Source organism: Xylocopa sonorina, unplaced genomic scaffold (assembly GCF_050948175.1).
Source record: "Xylocopa sonorina isolate GNS202 unplaced genomic scaffold, iyXylSono1_principal scaffold0498, whole genome shotgun sequence".
NCBI lineage: Eukaryota > Metazoa > Arthropoda > Insecta > Hymenoptera > Apidae > Xylocopa > Xylocopa sonorina.
This window is the reverse complement of record NW_027490569.1, coordinates 57,501-77,500: the sequence shown is the minus strand read 5'-3', so window position 1 is coordinate 77,500 and position 20,000 is coordinate 57,501. Positions and strand designations below refer to the sequence as shown.

General features: G+C 14.1%; 5 protein-coding genes and 1 pseudogene across 5 annotated transcripts; 3 read left to right on the top strand and 3 right to left on the bottom strand.

Annotated features, from left to right (window-relative positions):
- Positions 1–7,306: 7,306 nt before the first annotated feature.
- Positions 7,307–8,744, top strand: LOC143432511 (NADH-ubiquinone oxidoreductase chain 1-like; the record flags this gene model as incomplete). The annotated part of the gene is given in 1 exon segment (XM_076909172.1): positions 7,307–8,744. A coding segment is annotated over 1 exon segment (936 nt), but the record flags the coding sequence as incomplete, so codon positions are not given.
- On the bottom strand, positions 8,309–9,605 carry LOC143432492 (cytochrome b-like). Its single transcript, XM_076909156.1, is given in 1 exon segment — positions 8,309–9,605. A coding segment is annotated over 1 exon segment (1,122 nt). The 5' UTR covers positions 9,471–9,605; the 3' UTR covers positions 8,309–8,348.
- Positions 9,606–11,006: 1,401 nt separating this feature from the next.
- Positions 11,007–11,425, top strand: LOC143432510 (NADH-ubiquinone oxidoreductase chain 4 pseudogene; annotated as a pseudogene).
- A 562-nt stretch (positions 11,426–11,987) lies between these two features.
- On the top strand, positions 11,988–13,436 carry LOC143432493 (NADH-ubiquinone oxidoreductase chain 5-like). Its single transcript, XM_076909157.1, is given in 1 exon segment — positions 11,988–13,436. A coding segment is annotated over 1 exon segment (876 nt). The 5' UTR covers positions 11,988–12,186; the 3' UTR covers positions 13,063–13,436.
- A 760-nt stretch (positions 13,437–14,196) lies between these two features.
- LOC143432491 (cytochrome c oxidase subunit 3-like) lies at positions 14,197–14,982 on the bottom strand. Its single transcript, XM_076909154.1, is given in 1 exon segment — positions 14,197–14,982. A coding segment is annotated over 1 exon segment (774 nt). The 3' UTR covers positions 14,197–14,208.
- Positions 14,983–16,381: 1,399 nt separating this feature from the next.
- Positions 16,382–17,196, bottom strand: LOC143432508 (cytochrome c oxidase subunit 2-like). The gene is given in 2 exon segments (XM_076909171.1): positions 16,382–17,101; positions 17,167–17,196. Coding segments are annotated over 2 exon segments (744 nt in total). The 3' UTR covers positions 16,382–16,387.
- Positions 17,197–20,000: the final 2,804 nt, after the last annotated feature.

Sequence of the window (20,000 nt, the reverse complement as noted above, 5' to 3'; positions counted from 1 at the left end):
TTAAATTTATATAAATAGTTGAATATAAAAATTTATACTAATATTTTAACAAACATAAAAAAATCATTAAATAATATAAATAACGTTCATATAAATATTCTTAAATTTATATAAATAGTTGAATATAAAAATTTATACTAATATTTTAACATATATAAAAAAATCATTAAATAATATAAAAAAAATAATAAAATTATATGAAATATTAAATTAAATATAATTTAATATAATTTTATCGATCAATAATTTTAACAATATATTGAGGGGATGAATTAACATTAATTAATATTATTAATTAATTAATTAATTGATATTTAATTATAATTATTATTTAAATATTTAAAATATTAAATTTATATAAATAGTTGAATATAAAAATTTATACTAATATTTTAACAAACATAAAAAAATCATTAAATAATATAAATAACGTTCATATAAATATCTCTAAATTTATATAAATAGTTGAATATAAAAATTTATACTAATATTTTAATAAATATAAAAAAATCATTAAATAATATAAATAACGTTCATATAAATATCCCTAAATTTATATAAATAGTTGAATATAAAAATTTATACTAATATTTTAATAAACATAAAAAAATCATTAAATAATATAAAAAAAATAATAAAATTATATGAAATATTAAATTAAATATAATTTAATATAATTGAATAGTTGAATATAAAAATTTATACTAATATTTTAATAAACATAAAAAAATCATTAAATAATATAAAAAAAATAATAAAATTATATGAAATATTAAATTAAATATAATTTAATATAATTGAATAGTTGAATATAAAAATTTATACTAATATTTTAACATATATAAAAAAATCATTAAATAATATAAATAACGTTCATATAAATATTCCTAAATTTATATAAATAGTTGAATATAAAAATTTATACTAATATTTTAATAAATATAAAAAAATCATTAAATAATATAAATAACGTTCATATAAATATCCCTAAATTTATATAAATAGTTGAATATAAAAATTTATACTAATATTTTAATAAACATAAAAAAATCATTAAATAATATAAAAAAAATAATAAAATTATATGAAATATTCAATTAAATATAATTTAATATAATTTTATCGATCAATAATCTTAACAATATATTGAGGGGATGTATTGTTAAGATTATTGATCGATAAAATTATATTCAATTAAATATAATTGAATAGTTGAATATAAAAATTTATACTAATATTTTAATAAACATAAAAAAATCATTAAATAATATAAAAAAAATAATAAAATTATATGAAATATTCAATTAAATATAATTTAATATAATTTTATCGATCAATAATTTTAACAATATATTGAGGGGATGTATTGTTAAGATTATTGATCGATAAAATTATATTCAATTAAATATAATTTAATATAATTGAATAGTTGAATATAAAAATTTATACTAATATTTTAATAAACATAAAAAAATCATTAAATAATATAAAAAAAATAATAAAATTATATGAAATATTAAATTAAATATAATTTAATATAATTGAATAGTTGAATATAAAAATTTATACTAATATTTTAACATATATAAAAAAATCATTAAATAATATAAATAACGTTCATATAAATATCCCTAAATTTATATAAATAGTTGAATATAAAAATTTATACTAATATTTTAATAAACATAAAAAAATCATTAAATAATATAAATAACGTTCATATAAATATCCCTAAATTTATATAAATAGTTGAATATAAAAATTTATACTAATATTTTAATAAACATAAAAAAATCATTAAATAATATAAAAAAAATAATAAAATTATATGAAATATTCAATTAAATATAATTTAATATAATTTTATCGATCAATAATCTTAACAATATATTGAGGGGATGTATTGTTAAGATTATTGATCGATAAAATTATATTAAATTAAATATAATTGAATAGTTGAATATAAAAATTTATACTAATATTTTAATAAACATAAAAAAATCATTAAATAATATAAAAAAAATAATAAAATTATATGAAATATTCAATTAAATATAATTTAATATAATTTTATCGATCAATAATTTTAACAATATATTGAGGGGATGTATTGTTAAGATTATTGATCGATAAAATTATATTAAATTAAATATAATTGAATAGTTGAATATAAAAATTTATACTAATATTTTAATAAACATAAAAAAATCATTAAATAATATAAAAAAAAATAATAAAATTATATGAAATATTCAATTAAATATAATTTAATATAATTTTATCGATCAATAATTTTAACAATATATTGAGGGGATGTATTGTTAAGATTATTGATCGATAAAATTATATTAAATTAAATATAATTGAATAGTTGAATATAAAAATTTATACTAATATTTTAATAAACATAAAAAAATCATTAAATAATATAAAAAAAATAATAAAATTATATGAAATATTCAATTAAATATAATTTAATATAATTTTATCGATCAATAATTTTAACAATATATTGAGGGGATGTATTGTTAAGATTATTGATCGATAAAATTATATTAAATTAAATATAATTGAATAGTTGAATATAAAAATTTATACTAATATTTTAATAAACATAAAAAAATCATTAAATAATATAAAAAAAAATAATAAAATTATATGAAATATTCAATTAAATATAATTTAATATAATTTTATCGATCAATAATTTTAACAATATATTGAGGGGATGTATTGTTAAGATTATTGATCGATAAAATTATATTAAATTAAATATAATTGAATAGTTGAATATAAAAATTTATACTAATATTTTAATAAACATAAAAAAATCATTAAATAATATAAAAAAAATAATAAAATTATATGAAATATTCAATTAAATATAATTTAATATAATTGAATAGTTGAATATAAAAATTTATACTAATATTTTAATAAACATAAAAAAATCATTAAATAATATAAAAAAAATAATAAAATTATATGAAATATTCAATTAAATATAATTTAATATAATTTTATCGATCAATAATTTTAACAATATATTGAGGGGATGTATTGTTAAGATTATTGATCGATAAAATTATATTAAATTAAATATAATTGAATAGTTGAATATAAAAATTTATACTAATATTTTAATAAACATAAAAAAATCATTAAATAATATAAAAAAAAATAATAAAATTATATGAAATATTCAATTAAATATAATTTAATATAATTTTATCGATCAATAATTTTAACAATATATTGAGGGGATGTATTGTTAAGATTATTGATCGATAAAATTATATTAAATTAAATATAATTGAATAGTTGAATATAAAAATTTATACTAATATTTTAATAAACATAAAAAAATCATTAAATAATATAAAAAAAATAATAAAATTATATGAAATATTCAATTAAATATAATTTAATATAATTTTATCGATCAATAATTTTAACAATATATTGAGGGGATGTATTGTTAAGATTATTGATCGATAAAATTATATTAAATTAAATATAATTGAATAGTTGAATATAAAAATTTATACTAATATTTTAATAAACATAAAAAAATCATTAAATAATATAAAAAAAAAATAATAAAATTATATGAAATATTCAATTAAATATAATTTAATATAATTTTATCGATCAATAATTTTAACAATATATTGAGGGGATGTATTGTTAAGATTATTGATCGATAAAATTATATTAAATTAAATATAATTGAATAGTTGAATATAAAAATTTATATTAATATTTTAATAAACATAAAAAAATCATTAAATAATATAAAAAAATAATAAAATTATATGAAATATTCAATTAAATATAATTTAATATAATTTTATCGATCAATAATTTTAACAATATATTGAGGGGATGTATTGTTAAGATTATTGATCGATAAAATTATATTAAATTAAATATAATTGAATAGTTGAATATAAAAATTTATACTAATATTTTAATAAACATAAAAAAATCATTAAATAATATAAATAACGTTCATATAAATATCCCTAAATTTATATAAATAGTTGAATATAAAAATTTATACTAATATTTTAATAAATATAAAAAAATCATTAAATAATATAAAAAAAAATAATAAAATTATATGAAATATTCAATTAAATATAATTTAATATAATTTTATCGATCAATAATCTTAACAATATATTGAGGGGATGTATTGTTAAGATTATTGATCGATAAAATTATATTTAATTAAATATAATTGAATAGTTGAATATAAAAATTTATACTAATATTTTAACATATATAAAAAAATCATTAAATAATATAAAAAAAAATAAAATTATATGAAATATTCAATTAAATATAATTTAATATAATTTTATCGATCAATAATTTTAACAATATATTGAGGGGATGTATTGTTAAGATTATTGATCGATAAAATTATATTCAATTAAATATAATTGAATAGTTGAATATAAAAATTTATATTAATATTTTAACATATATAAAAAAATCATTAAATAATATAAAAAAAAATAAAATTATATGAAATATTCAATTAAATATAATTTAATATAATTTTATCGATCAATAATTTTAACAATATATTGAGGGGATGTATTGTTAAGATTATTGATCGATAAAATTATATTCAATTAAATATAATTGAATAGTTGAATATAAAAATTTATACTAATATTTTAATAAACATAAAAAAATCATTAAATAATATAAAAAAAATAATAAAATTATATGAAATATTCAATTAAATATAATTTAATATAATTTTATCGATCAATAATTTTAACAATATATTGAGGGGATGTATTGTTAAGATTATTGATCGATAAAATTATATTCAATTAAATATAATTGAATAGTTGAATATAAAAATTTATATTAATATTTTAACATATATAAAAAAATCATTAAATAATATAAAAAAAAATAAAATTATATGAAATATTCAATTAAATATAATTTAATATAATTTTATCGATCAATAATTTTAACAATATATTGAGGGGATGTATTGTTAAGATTATTGATCGATAAAATTATATTAAATTAAATATAATTGAATAGTTGAATATAAAAATTTATATTAATATTTAATAAATATAAAGATAATTGATAATTTTAAATTTATTATTAATTAAATTATTTAATTAATATAATATGTAAATTATATATTATATTATTTATATTTAAAATAATTTAAATAATTTAAAATAATTAATATAGAATATTATTTAAGTTAATTAAAGTTAATAATAGGAATTAATTTTAATAAATATAAAATTAGTGCCAGCAATAGCGGTTAAACTATTTTTATAAGTTAATTATGTTAAATATGGTATAGTTTAATAAAATAAAATTAATTAATTAAATTAATTTATGGTGGAATATAGTGTATTAATTTATATAGTTATTAATTATTAAATATTAAATTATAGAGGTTTATTTAAAAGACTAGGATTAGATACCCTATTATAAAATAAAAATTAAATATTAAGAATTAAATGTAAATCATTAAAATTTAAAATTTGGCGGCCATATATTTTTATTAGAGAAATTTGTGAATTAATTCGATGTTACACGAAAGGATATACTTAAATTAATTATTTTGTGTATTGTTGTTTTAAGATTTTAATTAAATATTAAAGTTAATAAATTTAATTTAATTGTAATTCAGATCAAAATGTAGAATATTTAAGATTTTATGAATTTTAATTAATTTTATTATTGGATAATTATTATTAATAATAATTTGAAATCAAATTTAAAAGTAAATTTTTATAATTATAAAAATTGAAATTAATGTTATTTGGTGTACAAATTGCCCGTCAATTTCATTATAAGTGAAATAAGTCGTAACACAGTAAATGTATTGGAAAATGTATTTAGAAACTAAAAATTTTAGTTTAAACAAAATATTTCATTTACATTGAAAAGTTTTATAAAAATTAAAAATTTTAATTGTTTTTTTAAATATCAATTAATTAATTAATAAAATTATATTAACGTGTTAATTATTTTAGTATTTATTAAGAATAAATATATTAATTTATATAGATAGTAATGTAAATGAATAAAGTAAAATATATAAAAGTATAATTAATTTTGTACCTTTTGTATCAGGGTTAATTTATATAAATTTAATAATTTTAAATATCTCGAATATAAAAGAGTTAATTATATATAATATTTTTTGTAAAATAAAAATTATTAATATATAATTAGAGGTTAAATGCCATTCGATTTTATTGATATCTAGTTTTTTATTAAATAAATTTAATTTAAATAAATATAATATTTATTTGTAATATAAATTATAAATAAATTATATTTAGAAATAATTTATGGGATAAACTATAAATTAATATATAATTAAAATTTATAATGTAAATTAAATAATATAATCATAGAATTTGATATTGTAATTAAAAATTTTATAATTTAATTAAATAGTTGAATATAAAAATTTAAATATTTAATATAAAAATTTAATAAAAAAATTTTAAGAATAATATTTAATAGGATATAATGATTAAATTAGTAATATAAATAAGTAAATTATATATATATATATATATATATAATTAAGGAATTAGGCAAAATAAATATATTCACCTGTTTAACAAAAACATGGTTTATTGAATATAATTTTAAATCAATCTGCTCAATGAAAGAATTTAAATAGCTGCAGTAAAAGTAACTGTACTAAGGTAGCATAATCAGTTGTTTTTTAATTGAAAACTAGTATGAAAGAATTGATGAAATATATACTGTCTCAATTATATAATACGAATTTAAAATTTTAGTAAAAATGCTAAAATTTTATTATGGGACGATAAGACCCTATAGAATTTTATATTTTATTTATTAATTTAATAAATTAAAATATTTGATTGGGAGGATTATTAAATTAAATTAACTTTAATAAATTATTCTTAAATATAAGTAAATTAAATGATTAAATTTTATTTATTAAAAGATTAAATTACCTTAGGGATAACAGCGTAATATCTTTTGTTAGGTCATATTAATAAAGATGATTGCGACCTCGATGTTGAATTAAGATATTAATTAGGTGCAGATATCTAATATATAAGTCTGTTCGACTTTTAAAATCTTACATGATTTGAGTTCAGATCGACGTAAGTCAGATCGGTTTCTATCTATAATAAAAGTAATAATTAATTGTACGAAAGGACCTTAATTAGTAAATAATTTAAATAAATAAATAAATTTATTTAAGTAAATTATTTTAGCAAATAAGTGCATTAAATTTAGAATTTAAATATTAATAAATTAATTTATTAAAATAATAATTTATATTATTTTAAATTTAATTTTATTAATTTTAATAGTGTTAATGGGTGTAGCATTTTTAACATTAACTGAACGTAAAATTTTAGGTTATATTCAAATACGTAAAGGTCCTAATAAATTAGGTTTTAAAGGAATATTACAACCTTTTAGAGATGCAATTAAATTAATTTCTAAAGAATGATTTTTTTATAATTTAGATTATATATATTTTATAATTAGACCTTTATTAATATTTATATTATCAATAATATTATGATTATTTTATCCTTGATTAAATTTATATAATATTAATTATAGAATAATTTTAATAATATTAATTTTAGGATTAAATATTTATCCAATTATAATAATTGGTTGATGTTCAAGATCAAATTATTCAATATTGGGTTCATTACGTTCAATTGCTCAAATAATTTCATTTGAAATTAGGATATTTTTAATATTTTTTGTATTTTTTTTATTAATTGAAAGTTATTCAATTTTTAGAATTATTGGTTATCAGATAATAGTAAAATTTAGTTGATTATTATTTCCATTATATTTTATATTTTTAATAAGAATATTAATTGAATTAAATCGTACTCCATTTGATTTAATTGAAGGAGAATCAGAATTAGTTTCTGGTTTTAATGTTGAATATTATAGAAGAATATTTACTTTAATTTTTTTAGCTGAATATTCAAATATAATATTTTTATCAATAATCTTAACAATTATATTTTATGGATTTATATATTGATCAGTTTATTTTTTATTAGTGTATATGGGTCATGTATTATTTTTTTTATTAATTCGAGGGGTTTTACCTCGAATTCGATATGATGAATTAATACATATATGTTGAACAGATTTATTAACAATTAGATTATTTTATTTAATTTATATTTATTTAATTAAAGAATTTATATATATAATATAAAGTTAATAGAATATTTATAATTCTATATTGTATTTTCAAAATACATACTTATTCAAGTTCATTAACTAGATAAATTAAATATTAATTAATTAATTAATAAATTATCTCATAATTTGTAAAAAAATTGATTAATAAAAAAATATGTAAAGTATGATGAAGTGATGATTAAATTAATATTAGTATATGGATATTCAATTAGTTGACCTCCAATTCATGTTAATAAAATAAAATTATTAATAAAAATTCAATAAATATATTGATTTAATTTATAGAATTTATTTGTTTTATTAATATAATTTATTAATATTGGTATAAAGTATAAAATTATAATAGATATAATTAATGCAATTACTCCACCTAATTTATTAGTAATTGATCGTAAAATTGAATATGCAAATAAAAAATATCATTCTGGTTTAATATGAGTTGGAGTTACTATTGAATTAGCAATTTTAAAATTATCTGGATCTCCTAAATAATATGGATTTTGTAGAATAATAATTAATAATAATAATAAAATTATAATTATTATTAATAAATCTTTAATTAAAAAATAAGGATGAAATAAAATTTTATAATAATTACTATTTGTTCCTAATGGATTTGATGAACCTTTATCATGTAGAAAAAATAAATGTAATATTACTATAACTAAAATAATTAAAGGTAATAAAAAATGTAATGAAAAAAATCGATTTAATGTTGCGTTATTAATTGAGTATCCTCCTCAAATTCATTCAACAATTATTTGTCCAATAAATGGAATTGCAGATAATAAATTAGTAATAACTGTTGCTCCTCAAAAAGATATTTGTCCTCATGGAAGTACATATCCTAAAAATGCAGTAGCTATAGAAATAAATAAAATTGTTACTCCAATTATTCAAACATGAGTTAATTTAAAAGAATTATAATAAATATTTCGTCTAATATGAATATATATTATAATAAAATAAAATGATGCTCCATTTATATGAATTATTCGAATAATTCATCCATAATTAACATCTTTTATAATATGAATTATACTATCAAATGCATAATTAATATTTGGACAATAATGTATTGATAAAAATAATCCTGATAAAATTTGAATAAATAACATTATTCCTAAAATTGATCCAAAATTTCATCATATATTAATGTTTATTGGAGTGGGTAAAGAAATAACTGGATCAATAAAATTATTTAATAAAATATTTGAATTTAATAATTTTTTAAATCTCATATAATTTAAAATAAGATTTAATTTAAATTATATTTTAGATCGTAGTGATTTTTTATTAATATAGCATATTTTAAAAATTAAAAATAAAGTTAAAATTAATGTTATAATTATTAATAATAATATTACGTGATTTGGAAATTGAAAAATATTAGAAATAGTATTTTTATCTAAATTTAATCCAATTTTAATTGGATTATCAAAGTTTTTTGTTTTTTTAAATAAAAAAATAATAATAAGAAATGCAGTTAATAAAATTCCTCAAAGAATACCAGATCAATTTTTTTTTATTGGTGAATTAATTATTCTAGAAAAATAAATGAATGTAATTATTATTCCACTAATAAATACAATAAGAATTATTAAGTTATTAATTGAATTTAAAGTATATAAATATGTTGAAATTCTTAATATAATTGAATATAAAATTAATGTAATGATTAATTTTAATGGATTTATTTTAATATTTAATACATTATTTATTAAAATATAAAATAAAATTATTATTGGAATAATATTAATAATTATAATTGTTATTATTGTTGTAATAAGATATCAAAAATAGTTTAATTAAAAAATAATAACTTTGGAAGTTATTGATATAAATAACGTATTTTTTGAATATCTTAGCTATAAAATGTATATTATTTATTATTAATTTACAAAATTAATGTTTTAAATTAAACTATATAGCTATTATAAATTAGAATAATATTAATTTTTAATATATTTTTTATGCTAATAATATTATTTCATTTAAACAATAATTATTTAAGATTTTTAATTTATATAGAATATATTATTGTAACTATTTTATTTTTTTTAATTATATTTAAATTAAATATTTGATTTTTTTTAATTTATTTAGTTTCATCAGTTTGTGAGTCAGTATTAGGTTTATCTTTATTAGTAAGAATAAATTATGAATATGGACATCAAAAAATTTCATTAATTAATTTATGTTAGAGTTAATAGTATTATTTTTAATAATTAGTAAAGTAAATAAAATTTCTGGTGTATATATAGCTATAACTGGAGTTTTATTAATAATAAAGAATAGTTGAATAGAATGATCAATAATTGTATCTGAGTGTGGATTAAATACTTATTCAACTTGAATAAGAGTTATAACTTTATATATTGGAGGTTTAGTTATTATTAGATTAAATGAACAAAATAAAATTATATTAAATTATTTATTATTATTATTATTATGTTTTAATTTTATAATAATAAATTTATTATATTATTATTTATTATTTGAAATTGGTGTAATTATAATATTTTATATAATTATTTTTTGAGGTAATACTTCAAGACGAATTTTAGCAAGATTTTATTTATTATTTTATACTATAGTTTTTTCATTACCTATATTATTTATTATATTTGTATTATTTAATAATATTGGAAGATTATCTTTTATTATAATAGATTTAATTAATTTAAAAATAAATTATTTTATTATTATATATATAATATTAACTTTTTTAGTTAAAATTCCTATATATATATTTCATCAATGATTATTAAAAGCTCATGTTGAAGCACCTTATTATATTTCAATAATTTTGGCTTCAATTATATTAAAATTAGGAACTTATGGTTTATTACGAATTTTAAAATTTTGTTTTTGTAGTATAAATGAATTTTATATTTTTTATATTATATTAAGAATTTTAGGAATAATTGTAATAAGATTATTATGTTTTATTACTATTGATATAAAAGTTTTAATTGCTATTTCATCAGTTGTTCATATAGGTTTATTAATTATAGGAATATTTATGAATATAAAAATAAATATTATTGGAAGTTATTTATTAATAATTTCTCATGGTTTTAGATCATCAGGATTATTTTTTTTAGTAAATGTTGTTTATAAAGAAACTAATAGACGATTATTTTTAATTAATAAAGGGATATTTATATATATACCTTCAATATCTTTAATATGATTTTTAATATGTTCATTAAATATAGCAATTCCTGTAACATTGAATTTAGTTGGGGAAATTATAATAATTATGGGTTCTATTATATGGTATAAATTTTTATATAAATTTTTAACTATATATTTAATTTTTAGTTTTATATATTCTTTATATTTATTTGTAAGAGTTAATCATGGAAAAAATAATTTAGAAAATATTTATAGAGGTTATATAGTTGAATTTTTTGTTATTTTAATACATTGAATTCCAATAAATTTAGTTGTTTTAAATATAGAAGCTTTAATTTATTTAAATAGTTTAAATATAAAATTTTGAATTGTGATTTCAAAGATGTTTTTTAACTTTAAATTATTGTAAAAATAATAATTTTTGGATTAATTTTATATTTTAAAAGTTTATTATTAATATATTTAACATTATGTATAAATTATTATATATTTACATATGTTATAGAATGATTAATTATTGATTATAATTCAATAAAGTTTAATTTATTTTTATTAGTTGATAATTTAACATTATCATTTATTATAATTGTGACTTTAATTTCTTCATTAATTATGTTTTATTCAATTAAATATATAAATTTAGATGAAATTGAATTAAAACGATTTTATTATTTATTAATGATATTTATTTATTCTATATATTTTATAATTCTTAGTCCTTGTATTTTAACAGTTATTATTGGTTGAGATGGATTAGGATTAATTTCATTTTGTTTAATTATTTATTATCAAAATATAAAATCATTTGTAGCTGGTATGTTAACTATAATTTTAAATCGAATTGGAGATGCTAGTTTATTATTAATAATAGCTATAATATGTTCTTGTGGAAGTTGAAATTTGTTTTTATATGATATGAATTTTTCAATAATATTTTTTATTATTATAATAGCATTTACAAAAAGAGCTCAAATACCTTTTTCTAATTGATTACCAGCAGCAATGATAGCTCCAACTCCAGTATCTTCATTAGTTCATTCTTCAACATTAGTAACAGCTGGTGTTTACATTTTAATTCGATTTGAAAAATATATTGATGAAAATTTTAAAATAAATATAATATTAGTTTCAAGATTTACTATATTAATATCAGGTCTTATTGCAAATTATGAAATTGATTTAAAAAAAATTGTTGCATTATCAACATTAAGTCAATTAGGTTTTATAATAAGAGTTTTATTTATAGGATTTAGTGAATTAGCTTTTTTTCATTTATATATTCATGCATTATTTAAGTCATTAATATTTATATGTGTTGGTAATTTTATTCATAATAATGAATCAGATCAAGATATTCGAGATTATAGAAATTTAAATATATTATATCCAGTAAAATCTACAATTTTATTATTTACATTATTTAGATTAATGGGATTTCCTTTTTTATTGGGATTTTATTCAAAAGATATAATTATAGAACATATTTATGATAATAAATTAATTACGTTTAATTTATTTATTTTATTAGTTGGAACAATTTTAACAGTATCTTATGCATTTCGTATAATTTTAATGATTTTATTTCATCAAGAAATAAATATAAGGTATATTAAAATACATAATGATTTTTTTATAAATATTATTATATTTACATTATTTGTAACTTCATTAGTATATGCAAAATTTTATTGATCAATTATATATTCATTTTATAATTTAACTTTAAGTTATAATATAAAATTATTGTTATCTAAATTATTTATTTTAGGAATATTTATTGGATTTTTAAGTTATAAAAATTTATTATTTTTTTCAATGTATGTATTATCTTTTAAAAATATAATATATGTAGATAAATTTTTTAAAATTTTATATTTATATGTATTTATAGTAATTGAAGAATATGAATCAATTATTGAAAAAAAAATTATTCCTTTTATTATACATGAATTATTAAATATATTTAGCAATTTAATTAAATTTCGTATTGAAAATTATAATTTTATTGATTTAATAATAAATAATATTATATTTATTATTATTATTTTTTTTATATTATTTAATTATTTAAATAGCTTATATAAAGTGTAATATTGAAAATATTAAGAAAATTTTTTAATTTTTAAATATTTATAAGTTAATAAATAACTATTTATATATTGAAAATATATTGTTTTATATTAAACTATATAAATAGAAATAATGATTAATTTATTAATCAATAATTGAATTAGAAGTTCAATTTAATTTATTTCATTAATTGGAAAATTACTCTCAATGTATTTATTAACAATAAATTGCCTCTATTTGGCTTCAATTAATAAATTATATATAACTAATAGTTTAGTTAATTTTTAAGTCGAAATTAAATGTAATATTTACTTATATATATATATTAGTATAATCATTTAATAAAATTAAAAAATCATTCAGTAAATAATGTTAAAATTAATGATATAATAAAAGTAATTATTGTTAATAATAAAATTATTGAATTTATATTGATTAAATGAAAAATTAATGGAAGTAATATAATAATTTCAACATCAAAAATTAAGAATATTAAAGTAATTATAAAAAATGGTAATGAAAAAGGAAGATTAGGTTTAGATAATGGTGAATATCCACATTCATATGGTAAATTTTTTTCATAATTATTTTTTTTTATTATTGAAATAAATATATTTGTTATATAAATAATTATAGGAATTAAATTTACAATTATTAATAAAGTTAAATAAAAATATATTATATATATTAAATTATTTAAATTTTTTAATTGGAAATTAAATGTAATATTTATACTATATATATATGTATATTGAATTATCATATTAATCAATATAAAAATAAATATAAAAATAATCAAATAACATCTACAAAATGTCAATATCATAATGCTGCTTCAAAATGAAAATGATGAATATTAGAAAAATGATTTTTTTTAAATCGTATATATATTGTTAAAATTATTATAATACCAATAATTACATGTAATCCATGAAATCCAGTTATTATAAAAAAAATAGATCCAAAAATTCTATCATTAAAACAAAATATAGATTCATTATATTCAATGTATTGTAATACAATAAAATATATTCCTAAAATTAATGTATATTTTAGTCTTTTATTAAAATTAACATAATTTATATTTAATAAAGAGTGATGACCTCATGTAATTGTAAATCCTGATGAAACTAAAATTACTGAATTTAATAATGGAATATCATAAGGATTAAATATTTCAATTATTATTGGAGGTCAGGTTATTCCAATTTCAATATTTGGTGAAATTGATGAGTGAAAAAATGTTCAAAAAAATGAAATAAAAAAAAATAATTCTGAAATAATAAATAAAATTATTCTAAATTTAAGAAATTTTATTACTATAATTGTATGTATTCCTTGAAATGTTCTTTCTCGGATTACATCTCGTCATCATTGATATATTGTAATAATTATATTTAATAAATTAATATATAATAAATAATCATTATTTAAATATAAATAAATAATAATTCTAATTATTAAATTTATTAAATTAAATGATATAATTAATGGTCAAGGTCTTAAAGTAACTATATGATAAGGGTGATTATGTGTTTTCATAATGATATAATATACCAATTAAAAATTTATGTAAATTATATTAATTATAGAATTTAAATCTATTAAATAAAATTAAAGAATATGATTATATAAATGATTAATTTTAATTATTTATATTTACTTGAAATTAATAATTTAATTAATCATTTATTTTTAATTGAATAATATATGAGAATCATAAATAATAAAGTACCTAGAGTAAAAAAAATCATTGGATGATTTAAAAATAAAATAAGAAGTTTATTGATTATTCGGTTATAAATTTTATAAATCTCAACTTTAATATTAATATAAATTAAGAATAAAACCGTTTTTAATAATTTGAATAATTTTTTTAATATGTCGTTTTTCATTTTAAATTTATTTAATTTCTGAAAAATATAGAATTAATAAAATAGAATATACATAGGCTTGGATTATTGCTATTGAAATTTCAAGAATAAATAATAAATTTTGAGTTAAAATTGTAATTAATATTAAAATTAAATTTTTATACTCAATATTATTAATTGATATTGAAGATCCAATTAAAGTTAATAATAAATGGCCTGCAATTAGATTAGCTGTAAGACGAATTGATAATGTTCAAGGACGAATAATATTTCTAATTAATTCAATATAAACTATAAAATTTATTAATATAAATGGAGTATTTAATGGTACAAGATGACTTAATGATTTTTTTGTTAAATTAATTCAATTAAAGATTAATATTGAAATTCATATTGAAAATCTTATAATTAAATTAAATGATATATGTCTGGTAATAGTAAAAATATAAGGTATTAATCTTAAAAAATTTATTATTATAATTATTAATATTAATCTAATAAATATTAAAATATTAGATTGATATTTTTTTGATGAGATTAATATAAATTCTTTATATAATAAAGATAAAAAATTAATTCATATTATATTTAATCGTGATGGAATTAATCAATATGAATGAGGAATTAATATTAAATATATGAAAATAACAATTCAATTAAGTATTAAATTTTGGTTAATTGCAGGATCAAATCTTTCAAATAAATTTATCAATATCATTTTCAATAAGTTTTTATTTTATATAAATCTTTATTAAATTTTAATTTTAATGGAATTGAATTTAAAATAAATATAATTAAAATAAAATTAAATTTACATAATAATGAAATATATAATCATTTAATTGGTCTTATTTGTGGTATAATATTATTAGAAAATCAAATTAATTATAAATTATATTAACTAATAATTAATCATTAGAAGTATTTATAATTTACTATTTTTGATTTAAAAAATCAATTCTTTAATTTCAGACATCTAATGAATATATTAAAATAATAATTTTATTAATTTTAGTTTGACAAACTAATGTTATAAATTAACTAATTTTAAAATTTAATTAAAATGATTTAATTCAATTTATAAATAATTCATAAGATGTTCTTTCAATAACAATAGGTATAAATCTATGATTTATACCACAAATTTCTGAACATTGACCAAAATAAATTCCAGGACGAATACAAAAAAGATTAAATTGATTAATTCGTCCTGGAATTGCATCAATTTTAATTCCTAGTGAAGGAATTACTCATGAATGAATTACATCAGTTGATGAAATAATTAATCGAATTGCAATTTTTATAGGAATAATTATTCGATTATCAACATCTAATAATCGAAATAAATTTAAATTATTATTGTTAATTATATATGAATCAAATTCAATGTTAATAAAATCAGAATATTCATATGATCAATATCATTGATGACCAATTGATTTAATTGAAAAAATTGGATTTAAAATTTCATCAATATAATATAAAATTTTTAATGAAGGAAAACAAATAAATAATAAAATTAATATAGGAATAATTGTTCAAATAATTTCAATAGTATGATTTTTTAATAAAAATCGATTTAAAAATCAGTTATTAAATAAATTAATTAAAATTATTATAATTAATATTATAATTATAATTATAATTATTATTACTAAATTATGAAATGAAATTAAATTATCAGAGTAAGGTGAGTTAGAATTTTGAAAAAAATATATTTGTCAAGTTGCAATTTTTAATAAATGTTTATAAACAATATATATAGATCTTAAATCTAGCGCACTTATCTGCCATATTAAAATTCTGAAAAAAAAGTTTTTATTTTTCTTTTAATAATAATAGGAGTTTCAACAAAAGAATGATTTAATGGAGGGTAAGTCATTAATCATTCTAATGATGATTGTCTATACTTAAATATAATTATACGTTTTACAATTATTCTTTCTATAATAATAAAAATCATTATAATCAATCTATTAGTTGATATAATTGATCCTAATGATGAAATTGAATTTCAAAAAAAATAAGCATCAGGATAATCAGAATAACGTCGTGGTATTCCCATTAATCCTAAAAAATGTTGAGGAAAAAATGTTATATTTACTCCAACAAATATAAAAATAAATTGAATTTTTAATCAATTATTATTTAATATAAGTCCATAAATTAAAGGATATCAGTGAATAAATCTTGAAATAATTGCAAATACGGCACCTATAGATAATACATAATGAAAATGTCCAACAACATAATAAGTATCATGTAAAATAATATCAATTGATGAATTTGATAATATAATACCAGTTAATCCTCCAATAGTAAATAAAATTACAAAACCTAATGATCAAATAATTGAATTATTATAAGAATTTATTTTACATCCATGATAAGTAGCAAGTCATCTAAAAACTTTAATTCCTGTAGGTACAGCAATAATTATAGTAGCAGAAGTAAAATAAGCTCGAGTATCAACATCTAATCCTACTGTAAATATATGATGAGCTCATACAATAAATCCTAAAAATCCAATTCCTAATATTGCGTAAATTATTCCTAAATTTCCAAATACTTCTTTTTTTCCACTTTCATTTATAATAATATGAGAAATTAATCCAAATCCTGGTAAAATTAAAATATAAACTTCTGGATGACCAAAAAATCAAAATAAATGTTGAAATAAAATTGGATCACCACCTCCTATTGGATCAAAAAATGATGTATTAAAATTTCGATCGAATAGTAATATTGTAATAGCACCAGCTAATACTGGTAAAGATAATAATAATAAAATTGCAGTAATAAATACAGCTCATGAAAATAAATTAATTATGTCATAATTTATTGCAATATTTTTTATTATTATAATAGTTACTATAAAATTTATTGCTCCTATAATAGATGAAATACCTGAAATATGTAATGAAAAAATTATAATATCAACTGAAGGGGAAGAATGATATAAATAAGAAGATAAAGGAGGGTAAATTGTTCATCCTGTTCCTGGTCTTATATTAAATAAATTTCTAGAAATTAATATAATTAATGAAGGAGGTAATAATCAAAATCTAATATTATTTATTCGAGGAAATGCTATATCAGGTAAACCAAGTATTAAAGGAATTAATCAATTTCCAAATCCTCCAATTATAAATGGTATTACTATAAAAAAAATCATTAAAAATGCATGAGCTGTAATTAATGAATTATAAATTTGATCATTATTAATTCAATTTCCAGGAATACTTAATTCTATTCGAATTATAAATCTTATAGATGTTCCAATTATTCCTGATCATAAAGCTAATATAATATATAATATACCAATATACTTATGATTTGTTGACATAAATCATTTTTTTATTAAGATTTATACTTTTAAAATTTTAAATATATTTTTAATTTTGAAGATTAATAGTTTAAGATAATTAACTTAAAATCTTCAAAAGTATAAAATTCAATTATTAGTATTATGTCTGAAAAAGAAATAAATTGTAAATTTATTCATAAAGATTTTAAATTCTTTTAATACTATAAATTTTTATATTTAATTATTAAAGTTTTTAAAAACATTAAATTGCAAATTTAAAGATATAAATTATATTTATTAATAATTAATAAATATAAAATATTATAAATATTGTTATATTTATGGAAATAAATATATATATGTATATATATTTAATTTTAATTTGTTTAATATATAAATTATAATAATATTTAAAATTTGGTAATGAATTTTCTAAAATCATTAAATAATTTCAAATTATAATAATTCTAGATATTATTATAATTATAAAAAATCATGAAGAATAAATAAATAAATTTGTTAATTCAAATATAAATATTCATTTTATAATAAATGATATAAATGGGGGTAATATTCTATAAATTAAAAATATTATTGTTAAAATATTAATGTTTTTATAATTATTAAATATAATTAAATCTATTTTTTTATTTAAATTAAATTTATTTATTAATAAACATAAAAAATAAAATATAAAAGAATAGAAAATAATATAATATATAAAAATTGACTTGTTTAAATATAATAATATAATAATAAATGAAGTTTGATTAATTGATGAACATGCAATAATTTTTTTTAATGATTTAAAGTTATTAGCAAAAATTGAAATTATAATTCTATTTAATATTAATAATAAAATTATAGATTGATTTAATTGAATAAAATTAATTATAAAATATATTGGTATAAATTTTATAACTGTTGATATAATAAAAATATCTTCTCATATAATATAATTATAAATATAAATTATTCAATATCTAAAAGGAAATATTCCTATTTTTATTATTATAATAATTTGAAAAATAATATTTAAATAATAATTATAATTAAACATAGAATAAATTTGACATAAATTTATTATTAATAATAAAATTATAATTATTCTTGTTAAAGTTGATAATGAATAATATAAAATTCTTGGTATTTTATTTAAATTATAATTTATTAAATAAATTATAATAATTGTAGAAATTTCTAATAATATTCATTGAATTAAAATATTATTAGTTACAAATATTAAAAATGATAAACAAATAGTTAATATAAATATATAAATATTACTAAATAGTATAAATTTTTTCATTTTATATACTTAAGTGTAATTGCACATAAAATTTTGAATTTTATAGAATTAATAAAATTAATAAGTATAA